The sequence below is a fragment of the Chenopodium album genome, chromosome 2 (assembly GCF_948465745.1).
Source record: "Chenopodium album chromosome 2, dcCheAlbu1.1, whole genome shotgun sequence".
NCBI classification, from domain to species: domain Eukaryota; kingdom Viridiplantae; phylum Streptophyta; class Magnoliopsida; order Caryophyllales; family Amaranthaceae; genus Chenopodium; species Chenopodium album.
This window is the reverse complement of record NC_137835.1, coordinates 61,048,381-61,072,191: the sequence shown is the minus strand read 5'-3', so window position 1 is coordinate 61,072,191 and position 23,811 is coordinate 61,048,381. Positions and strand designations below refer to the sequence as shown.

Genomic DNA, 23,811 nt, shown 5'->3' with positions numbered 1-23,811 from the left:
GTCTTATTTAAGTAGCTAGGAATAGAGTCACCTCTCAAAATGCCGAGAACAAGATTGCACACCGAAGGTCCAACAATATGCCAATAAGTTTGGTAGAACAAAGGGCACATACCATCTGGTCCCAGGGCTTTAATAGGATGCATTTGGCTAAAAGATTCTCTCACTTCCTCACCCTTGTAGGCCGCACATAAAATAGCATTCATCTCCGAAGTAACACGGCTCTCAACTCTAGCCAAAGCCTCATCAACTCCCACACACCCACCTGCCGAGAATAAAGAAGAGAAATAAGCATTTGCGACATTACCAACCCCCGCATTTCCTTTCCTCATATTCCCCTTGTCATCAATCAAGTGAGAAATATGATTTTTTTCGTTTCCTTCCTGAAGCACGCCTATGAAAAAACGAAGTGTGCGGTCTTCTGCTTCAAGCCAAAGGACGCGAGATCTCTGTTTCCAGAATACCTCCTCTTGCCGCACCAAATTGGTAATGTCCCTGACCAAGTTGCGTCTGTGAGCAACCTGATTTGCAGACAACCCTCCCTTATTAAGCTTTTTCAATTTTTTTTCCTTTTCTTTCTAAGTTCCTTGAACACTTTCCTGAATTTTTTATCCCCCCAAGAGCGAAGATGTTCAGCACATGACTACAGTTTTTGCTCCTTCCCGAACCCACAATCCCAGGCACCACTAATAACAACTTCACACTCCTCCTCCGCCACCCAAATTTGTTCAAATCGGAACAATTTTTGCTTTCTTTCCACTTCACTAATATCACTGTCAAGGATCAGTTTAATCGGGTTATGATCAGTCCATTCTCGATCAATGTGAACCAATTTAGCACGGGGAAAAGAATCAAGCCAAGCATTAGTCGCCAACGCCCGATCCAACCTACATTGCACATTCTCCACCCCCTCTCTTCAATTATCATAAGTGAAAGCGTACCCTTCAAACCGAACATCACGGAAACCACATAAATCCACGGCCTCCCTAAAATTCGACATTTGCCACTCCACCCGATCTCCACCACCATTTTTATCCGAATCAGTAAGAATTTCGTTATAATCCCCTAGACATACCCAAGCCGATTAGATTTGAGCAGCTAAGTCCCTTAAAAGACTCCACGAAAGATGTCGATTTTGGACTTCCGACCACCCATAGAAACCCCTGAGTCTCCATCCCCCATCACCTATCCCCTCCTCTACCCAAAAATCCATATGATGAACCGACATTGATCTAAGAGACAACCTCACACCCTTTCTCCAAAGCATAGCAAGTCCCCCCGCTCTTCCGACACTACCAACCGCAAGACCCTTAAAATCTCCAAGTCTTCCCTAACTCTAGCAAATTCAACACTACTCAATTTCGTCTCCGATAAAAATATCACAGACGGGGCCTCCCTTCGAATCAGATCACAAAGAGATGAAACCGCAGAGGGATTGCCCAACCTTCTACAGTTTAAGCTTAAGATACTCATTTGGTTTGGCGGGGTTGGCCTCCACCAACCTCCGCCAAAGCAACCACGCTATCAAAGACATGAACCTTTTTTGCTCTTTCCTCACCACCAAGTTCACTTTCATCCAAACACTCCCTGCCTCTTTTTTCACCAATATTCTCAGTAATAGAGGGAGTAGCCCCACCATAAAGAGCTTTTCGAGGGATCTTCTTCCAAGTTTTACCCTTTACACTCTCCTTCCCCTCTCCACTACTACGTCCATGTGTAGGCGCCAGGCTGCTTTCAAGCTCCAAGCTGCTTCCCTCCTCCATAGAGACAATATCAACAGAACGCTGCACCTCCTCTTCAGTTGGTGAACTCACAGTAGGAACAACACCAGCCTTCTTCTTACCCAAGTCAGCCCGCGGTTTGTGAGTAAAAGTAAGGGTTTTGGCGCTCAATTTTAATTTGGACACTTCCTCTTTGAGCCTCACTCGACCCTTGCGCGGGGATGCACGCAACAAAAGACCCCATGGCTTCTCTTCACACTCCTCATCCTCTTCCACATTCGTGCAGTGTTTCTCCGTGTGTCCAAGGATGCCACATAAGAAGTAAAAGGTTGATAACCGCTCATATTTGAATTGCACAGTGGAAATCGCCGCTTTCTTATTCCGGATCTTTAGGATTCTGATCGGGATAAGATAGGTTGTTAAGCTACCACCCTAACCAAATTAATCATTTATAAAGCCTAAACCTACACTAAGCTAGTTAGTGGCAAGTAAAGGGTCGAACCACTAGGGAAGCACGCTAATTCAACATCAAATATCACTAATGCAAGAGTGAAAAGGGGATTGTTTTGTTGGTTTTGTTGAGTAGAACACTAAAACTACAAGTAAGCAAGAAAATGATGATTAAAATCAATAGAAAATGACGCTAGGGATTCGGGGGTTTCAAACATGCATTAGAAAGAGGGGAACAATGATAGTTATCATGATGAACATGCCAAAGAACACCAGATTCTACCTAAACAATTCATTCTCATGCAATAGTCTAGGCAAATCAATAAAAGAAGTCTATGCTAATTAGGATCATTCTCATGCATCCTATTAGACACAAGCAAATCAAAAGAATAAAGAAGCACAATTCATGAAACTCCATTTTAACAACTCATTCTCATGCAATCATTAAAATAGAGGTGATCTTAATCTAGTTCAAATCATTTTCATGCATTTAAACTAGGAGGCAATGAAATAAAGTGCAACAATAATCTCAAGCCATTAAAAATCATGTCTTTCATCAATTTAAGGAATGTAATCAATCCAACTATCATCATTCATCCATCATTCAATACATATCTTCCACCCCCTTCCCCTAGCTAAGAGTTTAGCCTAGAGAAGGGAGATTAAACATAATATCAAAACTAGAAATAAACACAAGAAACTCAAAACAAAACATGATTGAAATATATGAAATCAATAATAACAAGATAAACTAATAAGATAGACAAAAATAAGTAACAATAAAACAAATAAATAATATTAAATGAAAGGAGAAGAGATTATTAAAGAAAGGATTAAAGAAAGATGAAAACTGGGATACTTGCTTGATTGATGGAAGATTAAAGCTTGAGCAAAGTTGAATACAATAAAGGAAGCTTGAATAACAATCTATTCTCTCTCTCTAGATTAGGCGAATGTTCTATGGAATTAGTACTAAGTGTCTTTCTATTACAAAGAGTCCCGTCTATATATATGTGGCTCCACCCAAAAGAAAGAGACTTGGACAACAAGGCGCAAATAAATCGGAAACCCAGCCGTGCGCGCCCGCACAGATGAGCTGCACGCCCGCACAGAATGTGTGTGCGCCCTCTCAGCATAGTGCGCGGCCGCAACTTTGAGGGTACGGGGATAATGAGCGCGCCCGCACATTAGTCCTGCGCGCCCGCGCATCAGGTGTGTGCGCCCGCACACAAGTCGCGCATAAGGTCGCACAAACTCTCTGGTTTGGCTCTGTTTCTTCAGTCTCGTTGTGCGGGTTCTGACAGTGCTGCGCGCCCGCACAGCCTCACATGTGCGCCCGCACAGAAGCCGCACATTACCCCGCGCACTACAGATAGCTTGGCTTCTTGATATCCTCTTTCTTTCGGCACATAATACCTACAAAACCAAAGCATGGAAATCGAAATAAAAACAAAGCGAGAAGACTAAGAGAAGGGAAGATAAGGGAGAAAAGGAAAGAGGAAGAAAAACTAAGTAAAAATGCTTAGAAAAAGGGTCAAACAAGCGCAAATGAGGGGAGAATCCTTAGAGAAAAATGATAAAAGAGTGGCATAAATGCCACTCATCATAATCGTCTAAGCGGTGTAGTGATATCCACCACCACTCTTGCCCTCCTCGACTTATCCCATCCAAGTTCATCACTCTCGACTGCAGTGACATAGCCAATTTTCTCCACAATCTTGCGCAAATCTTCATCTGATCGACTATCCAAGGGAAGATTATACAATCGAATCCAAAAAGGGCAATGTTTGATTTCAATCGATTCGGGCTGCTCATCGCCATGGATTTCCTTTAGTAAGAGCAGTTGGTTATCGAAATTCCACGGAGCCCCATCAAGCACTTTCTCTTTATCTCTCCAGTGAAAAAACTAAATGATGAAAAGGTTGTTTTCAATTTTTCGGAACACCACACCCTTACTTAACGACCAGACTTGCTTCATCGTATTTTGGAATGCCTCGAAATTGAAGGACCTGACAGTTATCAATTTTCCAATCAGAGAAAGCGCAATCTTTGATTTATGCGATTCCGAATGGACATCGCCTAACTCGGTAATATCCTCTTCTTCTGCAGTAATCTTAAGTTTCGCCCACTGATCAGTGATTTCCTCTGCCATTGAAGAGTAAAACACAAAAAGACACAGAATTACACTCACTATAACCTAAGCTAAACACCCTCGAACAATTCAACTTCTTCCTAAGCTAAACCTAAGCTAAACACCCAAGGAAAAATAAAATAAAAGAGAGCAAAGGTCTCACCAAATGCCGCTTGAAATGAAGACAAGATAAATTATGCAATCTCACCGAGGGGGGCTCGAATTTCCCTTTGACTTCCTTTATCTCCATTTCCAAGCTTCAAAAGTAAGCCAAAATGAAAGAAACTACTGAGATGAAACAAAAATAAAATAAAAAGTTAAAAAAAAAATCAAAGAAAGAAACTAAGAATTTAAACAAAATGAAGAAATAGAAATAAAATAAAATAAACTAAAAGAAATTTGGATTAAGGGAAATTTGGACTATCGGGAGTTTGGATTTTTCCTCATGGGAGCATCATAACACTTGAAAATTCATTAGCAAACACTTATCAAAATCACCCAGGGACATAATCATCACAATAAAGCAGATAAATCAACATCAAAACATGATAAAGCCATCCGAACCATGAGAGCTCTACCACCTACAATGAAATCCCCCCCACACTAGCATGAAGACAAACCTTCCCCCACATTATAAAAAAAACATCCCTTTGCCTCTTACACACCCCCCACACTAAAACAATGCACCGTCCGCGGTGCGCCAAATTAAAAACATTGGGAGGGAAAAAAGGGAGAAATAAAGAACAAGGGGGGCTAGTGGCCACTAGGGCCGGCTTCGTCAGCATCTCCTTCATCCTTGGTGTCATAAGAGAAACCGTTTGGAGGGATGCCGTGTGGGTCCCAACCACCGGAGTAACTCGGAGGCCAACCATAGTGACCTCGGAAGAGGTCTTGTTGCCATTGAGCCAACGGGTCGAAAGGGGCGGGAATCTGAAGAGGGGATGGGTGGGTAGGGTCGATATATGGATAGTTGGGGTCACCCCGAAAATCGCTCCCCCCTGGGGCACGATAATCGTACCCGGTTTCCGTCAGGTAGTCTACCCGGGTAACACCGTGGGAGGAGGGCCCTTGCCAAAAGGGCCAAGTAGGTTGTGATCCCTGCCACCTAGGTACCGACCCTTTTTGGGGTGGCCAATGGGGGTAGTTTACCGGGGGGTTGACCTCACCCCTATCCACGGCCGCACCATAAAGAGCTTGGGTTTGCGGAAACATACCCTGCTGGTTCTCCATTATGCTTTGCATGCTCATCATTTGCTGTTCAAGGCTACTCATGCCTTGATGATGTTGCTGATGATGTTGTTTTTGTTGTTGTTGTTGTTGTTGTTGTTGTTGTTGTTGTTGTTGTTGTTGTTGTTGTTGTTTTTGTTGTTGTTGTTGTTGTTGTTGTTGTTGTTGTTGTTGTTGTTGTTGTTGTTGTTGTTGTTGTTGTTGCTGTTGTTGTTGTAGTTGTTGTTGTTGCTGTTGTTGATGTTGTTGGCCGACTTCCATATTCCTTAAGCCACCCAGAGCGGTGGGTAGCACACCATTATCTCTCGGAATCTTCCATACATTCCTTGCATTCCGCTCCAGGGATGTACGGCTGGGGTATGGCAAGATACAATGGTGCTCTCTGTCAACTATCCAGGCATGAAAATTGTTGGCATCTGAAGTTCCTTGGAGGAACCCCGACCTTCTCATCTGCTGAATGTCGATGAATAGATCTTTGTCGGCCCCCACTTGAGTGCACGAGGGGAAGAAGCGTTCATAGTTGAGCTTCTTCGCAATCCTTGTAATCATCCCACCGAGGGCAATTTCTCCTGTCTTGTGGCCCGACTTGATTGCCTCGCAGCACAAAACGAACCAATACCCCATATTGAGCCGCCCTTTCAATTCCTCCCTAGTGGCTACCCACAAAGTAAATAGCTCCTCATGAGAGAGCTTGCTCAAATCCTGCTTGCTAAACACCGCAAACCCCAGAATGCGGTGTAGAATACGGAGCACAGGGTGGATAATATGGTTGGCCACTGAATACCTGGTGTTGAATTCTTTATAGTCGGTAATCGTTTGCCACCATCTAAATGCATCGTACTCAGGGAACAGGCTCAACGAAGGGGCAAGGAGGTCCGCCTCGGGGTTCAGATCCAACAATACATTAAGATCACTCAGAGTCAAAGAGTGTCGGTTGTTGAACAATTGAAAGGAAATCTGGAAGTCGTTCCCAAGAGGCTCTTTTTCAAAAGAGGCCAAGAATTTGAAAGTTGGCTCCTTATATGTTCGGTATTGATGTTTGATGAACTCGCTCACCCCCAAGTTATCAAGGAGCGACCTTATATCGTCGTCAATCCCTAAAGCTCTCATGGAGCGTTGATCATAGTGTCGGGAGGGATTTAACTTTCGGCCGTGAAGGTCGTTGAAGAACGTAGCATGGACCTTTTTCGAAAATTTCAATCTAGGGGGAACATTAGATCCTTGAGCTTGAGTTTGTTGGGTACTTGGCTCTTCAACCGTTAACCTGGGCTCCTTTCTGCTCTTTCTTTTGCTCATTATGTTCAACCAATACAAAAAACCCAACCAAAAGGAGAACTACCTTCGAACTTAACCAACAATTGGAAAACAACAACAACAACAATCTGCAAAAGGGTTAGTGCTAACAACTAACCATACAAATATAACGCCCAAGACAAAAAGAATCAACAACAAAGCAGTCAATCAAAACACATTATGATAGCAAGAAATTCTCATGAAATTAGTTGCATTATCAACAATTCAAACACCAAATTTCTCAACTTATTTTCATGAAAATGGCTTCCAAAACAATAGTATGAACAACAATGTCCCCAAAATCACCAAATTTCACACTAATAACCAACAAATCCCTCACAAAGAAAACCAAAATCACATGCAATTCACTCAAGCTAATTCATGTTTAATAACTAAAAATTTTGCATAAATAATTGAAATTAAGTAATAAAATAGCAAAATTTAGAGTTATACCACCTTGTAGAAGCTTGAACACCACCAAGAGCCTCCAAAAACACCACCTTCAATGAAGCTTGCAAACCATGAAAATGGGGGATTTTTGGGTATTTTGGAGAGAGAAAGTTGGTGAATTTGTGAGTAGAGTGAAAGTTTATGATGGATTTGAAAGAAAATCAATAGAATTTGTGAAAAATGGGTGAAATTTGAAGGTTAGGGTTTAGGTTTGTGAGGAGAGAGAAGAGAGCATGAAAATTGGGTTTCGAAAAAATGAGAATGAAATCGGGAAGAAGAGGTTAAAACCCGATTTTCCTGCTCTACGCGCCCGCACAGGAGAGCTACGCACCCGCACAGTTGGGCTGCGCGCCCGCACAGAGGTCGCGCACTAGGTCGCGCAAACTCTCTGTCTCGAACCTCAACTTTTGATTAAATTTGTGCGGGTTCTGACAGTGAACACGCGCCCGCACTGGAACCACGCGCGCCCGCACATAGATCGCACAGCAAGTCGCGCAAACTTTCTTCCTTGAGCTTCAATTTGTGAATAAATCTGTGCGAGTTCTGACAGTGAACGCGCGCCCGCACAGGTCACACTGCGCGCCCGCACAGATGGCGCGCACAGGGTCGCACAGAGTAATTTCGATTTATCCTCACATCTTCGATATAGAAAATCCTTGTTCCTTCATCATCTAAACACCTATTAACCAAAAAGGTGAAAAAAAAAAACAAATTCAAATACAAATTCACAAAGGAGAAAGTGAAATCGGAATATTCTAAAAAGAAGTTTAGAAAGGAGTTAGAAACTCGGGTTGCCTCCCGAGAAGCGCTTCTTTATGAGGTCACTAGCTTGACCATGAGAAAAATTCTTCAAGTGGGAGGCTTGGGATCCAAAGGATCAAGCAATATACATTCGATGATACCAACTTCTTCCTTGCAAAAGTAATGCTTTAAACGATGACCATTAACTATAAACTTGTTACCATACGCATCTAACTCAAAGGAGCCATAAGGAGTAGTCTTTGAAATCACAAAAGGACCCGACCACTTTGACTTGAGTTTACCCGGAAACAAACGAAGCCTTGAGTTGAAAAGCAAAACCTTGTCTCCAACCTTAAAGTTCTTGTTTCGAATATGTTGGTCATGCCACTTTTTGGTCTTCTCCTTATATAACCTTGAGCTTTCATAAGCATCATCTCTAAGCTCTTCAAGTTCATTGAGCTTCAACAATCTCTTCTCACCGGCAAACGATAAATCCATATTGAGCTCTTTGATGGCCCACCAAGCCTTGTACTCTAACTCAACCAGCAAGTGACAAGCCTTTCCATAGACCAACCTATAGGGGGTCGTGCCAATTGGAGTCTTGTATGCCGTCCTTAGAGCCCATAGCGTGTCATCAAGTTAGAGAGACCAATCTTTCCTTGATTTGTTCACCATCCTTTCAAGAAGATTTTTGATTTCACGATTCGAGACCTCCACTTGTCCTTGAGTTTGAGGGTGGTAAGGTAATCTAACCTTGTGATGAACGCCATATCTCTTGAGAAGAGCTTCAAATTGCTTTTTGGCGAAATGGGAGCCTCCATCACTAATTAGCACCCTCGGAACTCCAAACCTAGGAAAGATGATCTTCTTTAAGAGCTTAAGCACAACCTTGTGATCATTGGTAGGTGAGGGTATGACTTCAATCCATTTTGTCACATAATCGACCGCTACCAAGATATATAGATTCCCACAAGAAGAAACGAAAGGTCCCATGTAATCTACCCCCTAAACATCAAAGGGTTCCACTTCTAGAATACTTTGTTGGGGCATTTCGTCCCTCTTGGTAATGCCTCCGCTCCTTTGACATCTATCACATTGCGACACGAATTGGTGGGCGTCTCTATGCATTGTCGGCCACCATAATAAGGATTGAGAGATTTTTGCCACTGTTTTGTCAACACCACCATGTCCTCCACATGGTAGTGAGTGGCAATGCTCAAGAACACCTTGAATTTCATGATCTGGAACGCACTTCCGATAAAGTCCATCTCCACATTGCTTGAATAGGTATGGGTCATTCCAAAAGTATCTTCTCACCTCCTTGAAAAACTTCTTCTTTTGTTGAGAAGAGTACTCCGGGGGAACGACTACACACGCAAGATAGTTGGCTATATCCCCAAGGTGTAGAAGTTGACACCAAAGCCATGAGAGCCTCGAATCCTATCTCATCATTAATCGGTACATCCTCCTTGTTCTCAAATGGTAGCCTAGACAAATGATCCGCTACATAGTTCTCCGCTCCCTTCTTGTCCCTCATTTCCATGTGAAAGTCTTGGAGAGAGAGAACCCAACGGATCAACCGAGGCTTTGCTTCTTTCTTGGTCATGAGATACCGCACCGCTATGTGATCCGTGTACACGATAACTTTTGAGCATATGAGATAGGACCGAAACTTATCGAATGCAAACACTACCGCTAACATCTCTTTCTCCGTTGTTGTGTAATTCCTTTGAGCCTCATCTAGAGTCTGACTTGCGTAGTAGATGACACATGATTTTCCTTGTTTCTTTTGACCAAGAACGACACCTATTACAAAGTCACTAGCATCGCACATTAGCTCAAAAGGCAAGCTCCAATCCGGAGCTTGCACAACGGGAGAAGAAATGAGAGCTTCCTTGACCTTACGAAACACCTCAAGGCAAGCCTCATTAAAGTAAAAAACAACCTCTTTTTTGAGTAATTCGGTCAAGGGTTTGGTGATTGAAGAAAAATCTTTGATAAACCTCCGGTAAAAACCGGCATGCCCAAGAAAAGCCCGTACCCCCGTGATGGAAGTAGGAGGGGGCAACTTTTCAATCACCGAAACCTTGGCCGGATCTACTTCAATGCCATTTTTTGAAACCTTATGGCCGAGGACAATGCCCTCCTCAACCATAAAATGGCACTTTTCCCAATTTAAAACCAAACTCGTCTCTTGACACCTTTTCAAAAAATTTCAAGGTTAAAAAGACAAGTGTCAAAAGACGAGCCACCAACACTAAAATCATCCATGAAAACCTCAATTTCTTTTTCAAGCATCTAAGAGAAAATGGAAGTCATGCATCTTTGAAAAGTAGAGGGAGCATTGCATAATCCGAATGGCATTCTTCGGTATGCAAATGTCCCATATGGACATGTGAAAGTAGTTTTCTCTTGATCACATGGATGGATAGGTGTAGACACCTAAAAATGTCTCCCCAAAACCAAACCCGATGATGAACAACCTTTCACCGCCATTATTGGTCGGGTTGAGTATTTAATCTTGGAGTGCTTAAATCCATATTTCTATTTCATAAACCAACCCAATTCCTATCCCCTTTCCTCAAACCATAACTTATTTTCCTCTTTTCGTGCCTTTAAACCCAAAATAATTCATTTCGTGTCCTTTAAAATCATTCATTTCGTGTCCTTTTTATAAAAACGTTTAATCCAGTTTATTTTAGTCCATAATCTGGGTCCAATGATTCAATAATTGGATGGGGCTTGAAAGGATATTTCCAACGATATATTATAAGCCCAAATCCGAGTTATAACGAATAAGTTATGGCCAAAATATTAAACTGAGCCCAAACCGAACCTAAGCCCACCTTACCTACGACCCAATGATCATGTGGAGGGTCCAAATTATTTAATCCCATTTCTAAATTAATTAGGATTAATTAGAAACTTCTATAAGTTTCTAAAAGATCTTAATTATCCTTTTTTAAAAGATAAGATTAAAGAGTTTGAAATTGAATAAAAATTTTCATTTTGAAAGTCCTATTTCTATCCGAATTGAAAGACATTCAAAGATAGACAGATATTATTTTCGTGCCTCATAGTTTTTATCCAAATTTTATATGGTTGGATAGCCCTTGAAATTATCTTTCCAATGATATATTATAATATCAATTCCGAGCTATAACGGAAAAGATATGAATAAAATGTCAAACTCTTTCTAAAACTGACACCGTCCCACTATTTCGGCCATATATTTTATTATATAAAATATTTTAATCTGATTATAATTACATTAGAAAGTAGACTTCAATATCTTTCCAACAATATATTATTCATCTTCTTCCGATTTTTGGATCAAAAGATATGATAAAAACAATAATCGCAAAAACTGCTGTCTATCGAGTTTTATTCCGATTTAATTCGGATCTTATCTTAATTTTTCGACCCTTCTTTTTTCTCTATAAATAGAGGTCATATCTCCCCTTTTTTAAAAGATCAACAAGCTTGATCATAAAATAATTTTCTTCTCCCTCTTTAGCCTAAATACTAGCCATCCTATTTTCTCAAAATACTTTCCCTAATTAAGCACTCCAAGGAGTTCATACAATACCCAAAGTTCTATACTTAAACCAAGGCATGAAAGGTATAATTGACTGAGGGTTTGGACCAAATCAACTCTACTTTAATTTAATTTTCATTTGATTTATATTTTTATTGAAGTTACTAACATTTTATTCATGATGTAGCAATTTAAAGGAACGCGCGGAATGTGAGTAATTAATTAATTTTATTCCTCTTATTTTATTTTTAATATTGCTAGTATCATGATTAGGGTTATTTTATATTTAATTTGACTAACGCTATTATTGTTAAATTGCTTTCAATATTAATGTTAATTCTTTTATTATTTTTATGATCACCATATTGCATGTTTAAAGGGAATATGTAATTGAAAATCATGCCTAATAAGATAATTTGGACAATCGGCTTAGGTTCCTTTTTAATCTTGTTATTAATTCAAGTGATCACAAATATTTTAGAATTATGTGTTGCATTAATATTTAACTAATTTAGCATAATAATTGTTTGGAGCGAATTGAATATTTTGTTTGCATGCCTTTGAGATCGCAGGATCACTTTTCACTATAAGAATCAAGTACAGGCCAATACAGGCGAATGTGACTCCATGACTCACTTCGTACCATCATCCCCGATCCTCCTTTCGTGGTTCCGAACCATATGGAGTTAGTAATCTCATGGATTATGAATGGGGTGTAACCTTCATGGGTCAATCGTTGTTGCCTATCGTTGTCCCTTAATCGTGGTTGCCTTTTATGATCCGTGAACAGTTTACAAGTTCCTTAAAAACTTGTTGGCGGCTCCCTACTTTCCTTGTCCCTAATCGTATTATATCAATTCCCACTTCCTAAGAGTGCCAAGCATATTCACCACATGCTTTTAACGTAGGCGCACTTCGAACGACGCCTACAATAGGGATTTGGAAAAATCCGGAATACCCATCCAAGAAACAAAAGAAAGCATGGTTAGAAAGCCTTTCAAGCATTTGGTCCTTCAAAGGGAGAGGAAAATGATCTTTCTTGGTGTTTTTGTTCAATCTCCTATAATCAATGCACATTCTCCACCCGGTCACCGTCCGGGTGGAGATTTCCTCTCCCTTTTCATCCTTGATTATGGTCATTCCACCCTTCTTTGGAACCACATGAACCGGGCTAACCCATTTGCTATCGGAGATAGCATAGATGATGCCCGCCTCACGTAGTTTCAAGATTTCTTTCTTCACAACCTCTTGAAGGTGGGGGTTCAACCTTCTTTGAGGTTCAATGGAGGTGGAATGATCATCTTCAAGATGAATACGATGCATGCATAAAGAAGGGTTAATACCTTTAATATCATCAATGCTATACCCTATCACATCCCTATATTTCCTTAAAACATCAAGAAGCCCATCTAGGGTAGCATTGACAATAATAGCGCATTTTCCCACCTTATCAAGAAAAGCATATTTCAAAGAAGGGGGAAGGGGTTTGAGTTCTACCTTGGGAGGAGGCTTAGAACTCTCCTCGAATTTCTTCTCCTTGGACTCAAGCTCGACCTCAACTTGTTGTTCAACTTCCTCCTTTGAGGATTCCTCCATTGCCATGACAAATTCTTTAGCCTCTTGAGAGTGGAACTCTTCTTTGCATGTAAGGGCTTCAATCATTGGATCTTGAGGCCTCATCACGACCTTCCCCAAGCGATCTAGTTCCTCATTCACAACATAAACTCTATAGCATTTTTCAACCATGGGGGTCTTCAGCAACTTCGAAAATTTAAAGACAATTTTTTCATCGGCCACTTCACAAGTGATGGTGTTGTTCTTGCAATTGATGACCGCCCCAAAAGTTTTAAGAGCTTCATGTCCCAAAATCAAAGGAGTGTTAACATCTTCTTCCATATCCATCACTACAAAGTCACAAGGCACGTAGATGTGTCCCACTTGAATTGGAACATCCTCAAGCTCTCCACAAGGTAATTTCATCGATCGATCGGCCAATTGAATTGTCTTCCTTGTAGGGATCATCTCAATATTGAGTTTTTGAGCAATGGATAGAGGGATTAAACTAACACTTGCTCCAAGATCGGCTAAGGCGCCCCTAGCTTCCATGTTCCCAATTTTCACCGGCAAAGTGAAACTTCCCGGGTCTTTTTCCTTCTTAGGCATCTTATGTTGGACAAGAGCACTCACTTGATGTGGAAGGGTGATAAGCTCATCATTGAGCTTCCTCTTGTTGGTGAGAATATCTTTGAGGAACTTGGAATAAGATGGAATTTGTGTCACAACTTCAAGAAAAGGGAGGTTGATATGCAAATTCTTCATGACACTAAGAAATTTTGTGAACTTGTCATTCAACTTCCTCTCCGCAAGCCGACCAGGAAAAGGAACTGGTCAATCAAGATTCCTAGCCTCACTAGGAATTGAAGTTGTCTTCTCATTGTCAATCTTCTTCTTCTCCGAACCTCCTTCTATCTCATCACCTTTTTCTTTCTCACCTCCCTTGTTTTCATTCACACTCTCCCCTCCTCCCTTCTTTTCCTCACTATCCCCTTCATTTGGTCCTTCATAGGAAGTTCCTGACCTCAATGTGATCGCCTTGCATGTATCGGGTTTTGGATTGTGAGATGTGTTTTGGGTGTTTTTGTCCCTCGGGAGAGTTACAACACGAAGACTGATCCGAGGCGAGCTGTACCTGCAAAACAAACGGAGACACCGGTTGGGTGGTGCTCCGCCTCCGACGCACAAGTTAGAAACTTGAAGGGAGAAAAAGGTGCAGAAATTTAGGTAGGGATCTGCTCGGATTCCAAGCTCAGGATGTCTCTATCAAAGAGTAAATGTGTAATAAATTATCAAAAAACGTGTCCTTAAAAAGAGAGACGTCTCCCTATTTATAGGGTCTTTGGGATTTGTGCCCCTGATAAGGTCACTGTACCCTAATCAGTGGTGGGCTGCGCCGCTTTGCGGCTTTCTCGGGATTTGGGCCTGAAGGCCGCCTTTTTTTCCCTTTTTTTCTGGAGTGACACGTGTCAAGCAGAGATTGGTCCACTTTGGGCCATCCTGAGGCTGACACGTGTCATCCTCTGATTGGACCACGTGGCGGGGTAAAATTACCCTAAACATTTGCCCCTCACAGATGTGACGTGGCACGCCACGTGGCATCAGTGACATGTGTCACGCTCCGATTGGCGGTAATTTTTACCATTAAAGAGTAACCGTTCACCTTCCGGGTAAATTACGGAAATGCCCCCGTATTTACCCTCTATATATCACTACTACAAAATATGCCTTAGAGACCTGTTTAAATAAACATAAGAGACCTCTTCTTAGGAGGTCTCTAGCTCACAGGTCTCTTTGGTTAAGAGACCTAGTCAATAGAACAGGTCTCTTTGGTATTAATAAGAGACCTAAGAAGTAAGACAACAGGTCTCTTTACGTGTGATTATTTTTTAAATTTCCGAAAGCAAAGAGACATGTTACCATGGCCAACAGGTTTCATAGTTGTTATTTAAGAGACCTGTTAGTAACGACAACAGGTCTCTTTGTTATTTTTATTTTATTTTTATTTTTTAGTTTTTTTTGCCAAAAATTCAATTATAGTATTTTTTCTTGTACGGTATATGAGTTGTATTTGTTTCTGTATGGCACCTGTAGGACATATGTACCTATATTTTTCACCTGCTATTTATATGCACATCATATACATTACTCCATAATTTTATAATATTCATGAAGCATATAATAATATAAAAGTTGATAAACACTTTTACAAATATCCATTAATTACTATATAACAACAAAAATACTATACATCAAAATCTGCAAAACAAAATCTAGTATTCAATTCCCAAAAATATAAACCAAACTCTTTTAATTTTCATGCCATCTTAGATTACCTCCAAAAGTTATATACAAAAAATTCTAAAAATTTTGATACTTTTTCCAAAAGTAATGGACAGACTAAACTCACGCAATGTCCATACCATCTTCATTTCCTTCATTAACGTCATCTTGTTCAAGCTCTAGAACATACTTAGCCCACAAGTCTCTAATTTCGTCAATATTTTCAGTTGAATATGTACAGGGGTCCGCTTGAAAAAACTGCAAGATAAACAATAAATCGTCGTATATGGTCATAGCTCATTCATAATGGAAGATGATGTTATATTATAACTATATTAAAAAAATAATTACACATACAAACAAATAAATATAACGATATGGGTTGAAATATGCAATGGTAGGATTAAAATGAGTCATTTGAGGGTAATTTGCACCCGCGTTGTTCAAATAAGCCCTGAACGACCTTCACTTTGTCAAATTAAGTGTAAAAATATCTAGAACCTTATTATAAAATTTATTATGCATAAATGATATTGATTTTAGTAACTAGGGTCGACTTGTGTGCATAAATCAGATTAATAAACATACCTTATCAGAAACCCACAATACCCTTTTCAAGCATATAGCGGCAAACATAGTATCCACAAACTTTGGAGTATTGAGGTTGTCGAGGACACTATTAAAAAAGACATTCAAATTATAAATGCATGAAAATTTGGCATTATAATAACACAAGCATTTAAATGACACATTATTCTTTTAATATCAAGAGTATAAACTAAAATGACGTACCTTAGGTTGCTTCCACTCAATATATGGATTGTTTTTTATCTTCTTGATGTCCTTTCGATGGACCATGCTGAATTTTTTTAATCCCCTATAGAATTGTGACATTGTTTGACAAAAACAATGAAAATAGAGCATATATAATGCAAAAACAAAAATGTTGGATAATTACTCTAACTCGTACTCATTTATGATCTTTTTAGCAAACTCATTGATCTCATTTTCTTCCCCAGCCGGATCTAACCAGCACACTAGTCCATTCCAGGGACTAATAACAGCTAACCTCCAATGCATACTACACATAATGATAGTGATTGTATCAGCAAAATCAATGGTGAATATTATTGAATAGTAATTGTATAGAATATGCATACTACGTACACTTACTTGTCATTATAAGGAGCAAAGAAGAGTTGATTAACATTCTTTCCCTCGTTGCATCCAAAAACACGAGAAAGATAGTCGGATCGAACCTCCTCATCTGTAGTTGGTGTCATTGGAGATAAAACATTTGTGTCACAGAATCCGTACATACCCGAGACACCTTCATTCTGACAATGACCTTCCAAGTACCTTGCCTCATCAAAATTTGTATATGTTAAAGTTAATACACAAATAAATTCAAGAGTAAAGAAATAATTAATAAAAAAAGACACTAACTTTATGAAAACGTTGATTTGGGATTCTCCAACCTCTCTTTTAAAACACCAATCTAACAAGTCCTCGTAGTCAAGCGTCACACCCACGTCTTCATTAAGAAACATGCATTTTGGAATTGGTATGGAGAGTGTCACACCCCTTTTTTTCAATACCATAGAATGAGTATTTAACACACATGACCATGTGGAAGTCACCATCTCACGATCCTTTTCGGTGATAACGTACTTAAGAGTTGTGGCCACTTGAGATGATGTTGAATGTGGAGATGGTGTTGTTATATTTAACATTTTTTCTTGGTGGGTAATGGTCTATAGCATGATGAATAAGAGACATTATAACTATATATATATATATATATATATATATATATATATATATATATATATGGAAAAATTTTAAGCACTATATATGTTGTGACATTTCCTAGATATGTGGTTGGATTAAGCTGATTTTTTCTAAAAGAATTCACATACATAACAAAATGCCCATTGATAACACATGCTGAAAAATATTACAATGCAAACATATACCAATCATTAATTAAATTTCATACCTTTCTTGGAAAAATCAAGTTAATCGGCCAAGGTGTGTAGCTTTTCTTTGCATGAAAAACATAGACTAGTTCATCATTAGGACATGGCAAGAGAGCAGTCGGCACAATATCTTCTGTAATTGTGACTCGAGCATGACCAGGCGGCATTAATCTAGAATGAGTAACTCTGGCATCTGTTACTTTTTCTACCTGTCCGTTTGCAACAATTTGCAACTCTTTGTTGTTTCCTTCAATTGCTAAACAACAATCACTCCATCCCTTAACATAAATACACCTATTTTAATCAAAAGGGAAAACTTACAGGGCTATAACGTTTACATTTTTGCAGCTAATCACCATTTTTTATATATTAAGTTCATTTTCTCTATATTGGTTTAAATAATTCAGTGAGGACTTAATTAGAATGAAAAGGCATACCTCGGGAAATTCTTTCAAATCACAACTCTGATGCACAAGGTTAGTTATAGGCTCAAGTCGATTGTTACGATCTGTTTGAGGCCAGGGAACATGATATGCCTCAGTCTCTAGGTTTTCCATATGAGATTGCGTTTTTGTGCAATTATCTTCTTTCCTATTACCTTGTGTACCATAAATATCAGCCCTTGCTAATGAATCAGAAGTAAACCCGTGCCCTTTGCTCCCTTGCTCAAAAATTTTGCTTGTTAATAGTTGAGTTAGAGGGATACCTTGAAGCCCTTGACCAAAAGTATCATCCAATTGGGGAGCACGTGACCCATCACCTGCCAGACCACTAGACCCACCCTCTAGGCCATTAGACCCACCTGCCAGACCACTAGACCTACCCTCCAGGCCATTAGACCCACCTGTCAGACCACTAGACCCACCCTCCAGGCCATTAGACCCACTAGCCAAACCACCAAACCCACCTGCCAGGCCACCAAACCCACCTGCCAAGCCAACACCCAGGCCACTAGACCCACTAGCCAAGCTACCTATCAAGCCACTAAAACCACCTGACCCACCTGTTAGGCCAAAAAACTTATGTAACCCACCTGTCAGGCCATTAGACCCAGCTGTCAGGCCACCAAACCCAGCATTCAAACTACTAGAAGTACTGTTGCCACCAAATAATCCACCTACACCAACCTGTTGAGCTCCAACTGCCATGAAAGATTTTATTTGCTCTTGGCTGCAACATGACATCAAGAAGGACATCATAAAATTTTGTCTGTTATCCATGGATACAAGCTTTGATTTCATCATGCCTATTTCAGCATGTAATTGGCTGGGTGGAGCAGGTTTGTTATAACCAAAATAATCCTTCACCGTAATGCCTGAACCAACAGCTCTCACTGAACCACCATGCTCACGCTTATGCATTGCTTTTGCTAAGATATCATCTCGACCCTTGGCAATGATTTCACCTCTTTGAACTTGACCCTCTAAAACTATCTGAAAAACATACAAAAGATCAAGTTTAATATAAGCCAATTGCATATATTATTATTATGAAAAGAAAAATTTTAAATGCTTGAAAAGTAAAACATTTAAGAAGATTAAATATACTCTCTTACTATTGCATTATGGATTTCTTTATCAGCAAGATTATCAAATGTTATAACTCCATCTTTGACATGAGAATGAGCTTTAATCAAAGTTAGATGTCGCGGCACTTGTGACACATGTACTCCTTGCTTTTCAAGTTCTTTTTCCTAATAGTACAGAAAACAAAAATTGAATATTTAGTTAATACTATTAAAATTGTTAAAAATCAAAGTAAACATCATGTAATTAACACTTACAATCTCCTCTTCAAAATATTGGTACCCAAGTCTACCACCACGATAACTTGAGGACTTTTTCTTTGCCTTTTCACGATTCTTTTCACTCAATTCCTACATATTTTTAAAGTTCAAAGTTAATTGATAAAACTGTTTACATGTACATATATATTCACATTATTGTTTAAATGATATGATAAATCAAAGTATACCTTGAATTCATCAGAATTGCAGATTTTAACAAAGGTATCCCAATTCGATTCATGTATAAAAGGATACTTGTGTGGTGGCTTTTGACGAAGTGTTTTATCTTTTTTATACAACCACTTGGTTCTTAATCTAGTCTTGAAAGCTTTCCATCGAATCGATGCTCGTGTTAGTACATAACCTTTGCGATTCTCAGGAACATAAAACCCCTTCTATGTTCATTCAAAACCAATTTATAAGTTAGTACACACAAAAAAAAAGAAAAAAAAAAGAGAAAAAGAAAAAAAAACTTAATATTAAAATAATTTTGCGATTCGAGTACAGGATTAGTATATCTTACCGATATAAATCCATAAATTTCATCTAACACTCCTGTTGGAACTTCATGCCAATCTTTGTAGGCAATGCTTATTCTTTCACGTGCCATTACACCGATGTAGGTGGAAAAATGAGTCTTGTGTTCACCTGTGGGAATTCTTTTACTTGGATGCCATTGTAATGGGATTTGGGTGCCAGCATGGATAGTCGTCCCCACCTTTTTAAGTACAGTACGACCTCTCTCCTCACAACTTGACTCTTCAGAATCATTATTCGGTTGTACTTTCTTATTCTTTCTGGCCATGTACCTACATAAATTCGACAAGTTAAATTCACTTTGTTAGTTATATAAAAGAACATTACCTATCATTAAATTACTTTGAGTAAAAGATAGCTAGCATGGTACGTAAGAGTATATGATCTGACAAATCATGCATAACTCTACTAAATTCTAAGTTATTAGTATTCAAGAGGAAACATTCTTTTTTGTAATAAAAGTAGATATATAAAAGAAAAATTCACCTTTATTTCCTTAAGAGTTTTTATGACTACGCTTTCGCTTTCGCTTTACTTTATTATTGTTAACATTATCTTCCCACAAACCTTCATTGTGGTCATCTCTTGCGTAGATCGAAGAATCATCAGCTACATCATCATCAACTAGTCCCTTTCCCAACAAAGAACTACCTTCCAAAACACTATGATTGCCCCAATCATCTATGACATGTCGCGGTCTCGGTGTAATAACAGCTGACATTCTCTTATTTGATGGATCGGTCATATAAAACACTTGTTTAGCTTGACTAGATAAAATGAAAGGATCTTCCTTGTGACCAATCTTATTAAGGTTAACAAAAGTCATTCCAAGGCTACTATGATCAACCCCGTTGTTATTATCAACCCATTGACATTTGAAAACTGGTATTGAAAAGTTAGAGTAATGCAACTCACAAATCTCTTCAATAAATCCATAGTATCGCATTGTGCCAGAAACGGGATGCTTGTCTTTTGCACTAGCAAAATGAACAGCTTCAGCCTCTAAAGTAACCCCACTATTTTGCATTGTACTATTTTTATCTTGCAAGCTTGTGTAAAATGTGAAACCATTGATAACATAACCTGAATAGTAAAGAGCGTTGAAATTAGGTCCATATGCCAAACTCTTAAGTCGATCAGAAATAGAACTTGGAGAATCCTGAAGCTCCCTGAAAACTTGATCTTTTAACCACCTAATGAACGATCTATTGTGTTCATCAGCTATTGATTTCTCATTTGCCCTTCTATTGTGTTTCCTCAAGTCTCTCATGTGTTTTTGAATATATGGCATCACTTCATCCTCATTGTGAAGAATGTACGAATGGGCCTTGTGCCAATCGTCATACGACATGTCAAGTTGTTTGCGCCCTAGGGTCCCCTGACCACCCATTCTTCCCATATGTCGAGAAACGGGAAGCCCTATCTTCATTGAATTTGATATAAATTCACTAGTATATGCAAGAACTTCTTCATAAAAAATTCGTTCAGCGATACAACCTTCTGGGTGAAAAGGGTTCTTAACATAACCGCCATATGTTTTCATTTGCCTTTCAAAAGGCCACTGATTTCTCAAGTACACTGGGCCACAAAATCGCACCTCTCTTACCAAGTGAACTGGTAAATGAATCATGACATCAAAAAACGATGGTGGAAAGTACATTTCTAATTGGCACAAAGTTACAACAATTCCATCTTCCAATGCAGTCAACTCTTTTGGATCAAAGACCTTGCTATAAATTGCATTAAAAAATAAACAAAGTTTGGTTATGGCAAATCGAACATTTTTAGGCAAAATTGAACGAATAGCCACTGGTAACAGATGCTGCATTAGAACATGGCAATCATGACATTTAAGGCCCACAAGTTTCAAGTTTTCCATATTCACAAGGTTGCGAATATTTGAAGAATAACCCTCTGGCACTTTTACTCCAGCCAAGCTCTCACAAAACTCAATTTTCTCTTTTCTTGACAATGTGTAAGCTGCTGGAGGCAGGTATGCTCGACCTTTGTCATTCACAATAACATGGAGTTCACTTCTAATCCCCATGGTCTGTAAGTCATCTCTAGCTTTCGTGCCATCTTTAGTCTTCCCATGAATATTCAATAAAGTACCAATCAAACTATCACACACATTCTTTTCAATATGCATCACGTCAAGCGAATGTCTCACAAAAAGGAATCTCCAATAAGTTCCCAAATGGATTGAACCCATCAGTAGACAATGCAAGCCTTAGATTACGCTTCTCTTTTGCAAAGTCTGGGTATTTTCCATCAATAAACCTCCACTGCGGAGAATCGGCGGGGTGTCTAAGCATTCCATCATCTAATCGACCATAATGATGCCATGTTAATTTCTCTGCATCCCCTGCATTTGAGAACAACTTCCTAAACCGTGGTATTATTGGAAAATACCATAATACCTTAGATGGGACTGTGCCATCATCTTTCTTATAACGCGAGGCATTACAAATTGAGCAGCTCTGTAAAGATTCATTTTCATTTCGATACAACATGCAATTGTTAGGACACGCATGGATTTTCTCGTAAGGTAAACCCATAGAGCTTAAACTCTTTTTTGCCTCATAAGTACCAGATGGAAGGACATTGTCTTCTGAAAGCATGTCTTTGACAACTTCTAGTAGCATGCTAAAGCCTGTATCAGTCCAACCATGTCCTGCCTTCAAGTTATATAACTTGATTATCGCAGACAATCTAGTATACTTAGTGCAACCGTCATACAAAGGCTTTTCAGAGTCATTTAAAATGCTCTCAAACATGGTAGGATTATCATCAAAATTATCCTTCACTGAATGCAACAAATCTTCCAAATTATCAGCCTCATTTATTCTATCACCTTCACACACACAACCCTCTACATTAATAACAAGAGGTGTTTCCCTACATTCTCCATGCCAAATCCAATTCGTATATGTTTTATCAAATGCCCACTTACTCAAGTGATTAAGTATTTCGTCAGGCCTCTTATATAGCAAATTGTGGCACATATAACAAGGACATGGTAGCTTGGGACGACCTCCACTATTAGTAACTGCAAAATTAATGAACTCTCTAACACCTGCTTGATATTCTGGGTCACCCAATTGTTTTGTTGATATCCAACTTCGATCCATTCTATATGCACCAATAGAAATTCAAGACTAATTCATAATAATCATAATATTTTCTAAAGCGATAAGTCTTCACATATATGTACATGTAAGTCTTGGGTCCTTATCACTCCAACCTAACTCGAATTTGTTTAATAAATCTCACTAGTGAATGCATACTCACTTATCACTTAAAAAAAAAAATTCAGTGGCATTTCCTTAGAGTTCTCCGCATACACTATGTTGATTACTATTAGTATCAATATATTTAACCGAATAATGTGTAAATCCTAAATGACTATATGAATTCAAAATATAATAAAGACACTAATGTTTCAAATTAATTGCATTCCTACAATAAAAAGATTCATATGAGGAACAACAAAAAGAGATATGTGGCAGTGAACATAAAAATAGTAGCATCCTTGTAATGTATGTAAGGGGGTGACAAAGATATTAAATTAGAGAAAACAACAAATATTTTACTAGATTAAACAAAATATTTTTATCAACCGAAATACGACAAAACCGTACTTTACACGGGAAAATCAAATTTGAAACCATAACCCAAACAACCACCATATATGCAAGCAGAATTTTTACACCTATAAACAAAACATGAATCATCTTAATTTAAATATCATATCAATTTAGAACATTGTATTCAATTAGAGAATAATAAAAAGAAACATAAAATCCATTTACAGTACAATAGACTTCAAAGCAAGACAAATTAGTATATATATACAACATATAAAAATTGAAGCTAGTGAGTAGTACAGGTTTAATTAAGAAATCAAATTTAACCTTAGTATCAATTATTTGTCTGGGTAAGGAACATGAATGAAAAATACCTCAAAAAGAATAAGGGGTTTCTGGTTGTGGCGGGAAATCGATCAAAGTAGTGCAATTTCTTGTATTATGGCTGAAAATTGAACAATCTTTATCATTAATTGATAGTTAACAATGAAAGAAGAACGAAAGGTTGGGAGACGTGGCCCGAAAATCGAACGGCTT

General features: G+C 38.9%; 2 protein-coding genes across 2 annotated transcripts; both read right to left on the bottom strand.

The window, feature by feature from the left end:
• Nucleotides 1-20,183: 20,183 nt before the first annotated feature.
• Nucleotides 20,184-21,836, bottom strand: LOC145573951 (uncharacterized). The gene has a single exon (XM_081631810.1). The coding sequence runs from the start codon at nucleotides 21,834-21,836 to the stop codon at nucleotides 20,184-20,186; it is 1,653 nt and encodes a 550-aa protein (XP_081487936.1).
• A 4-nt stretch (nucleotides 21,837-21,840) lies between these two features.
• Nucleotides 21,841-22,818, bottom strand: LOC145573935 (uncharacterized). Its single transcript, XM_081631809.1, has one exon. The coding sequence runs from the start codon at nucleotides 22,816-22,818 to the stop codon at nucleotides 21,841-21,843; it is 978 nt and encodes a 325-aa protein (XP_081487935.1).
• Between the last annotated feature and the right edge of the window lie 993 nt (nucleotides 22,819-23,811).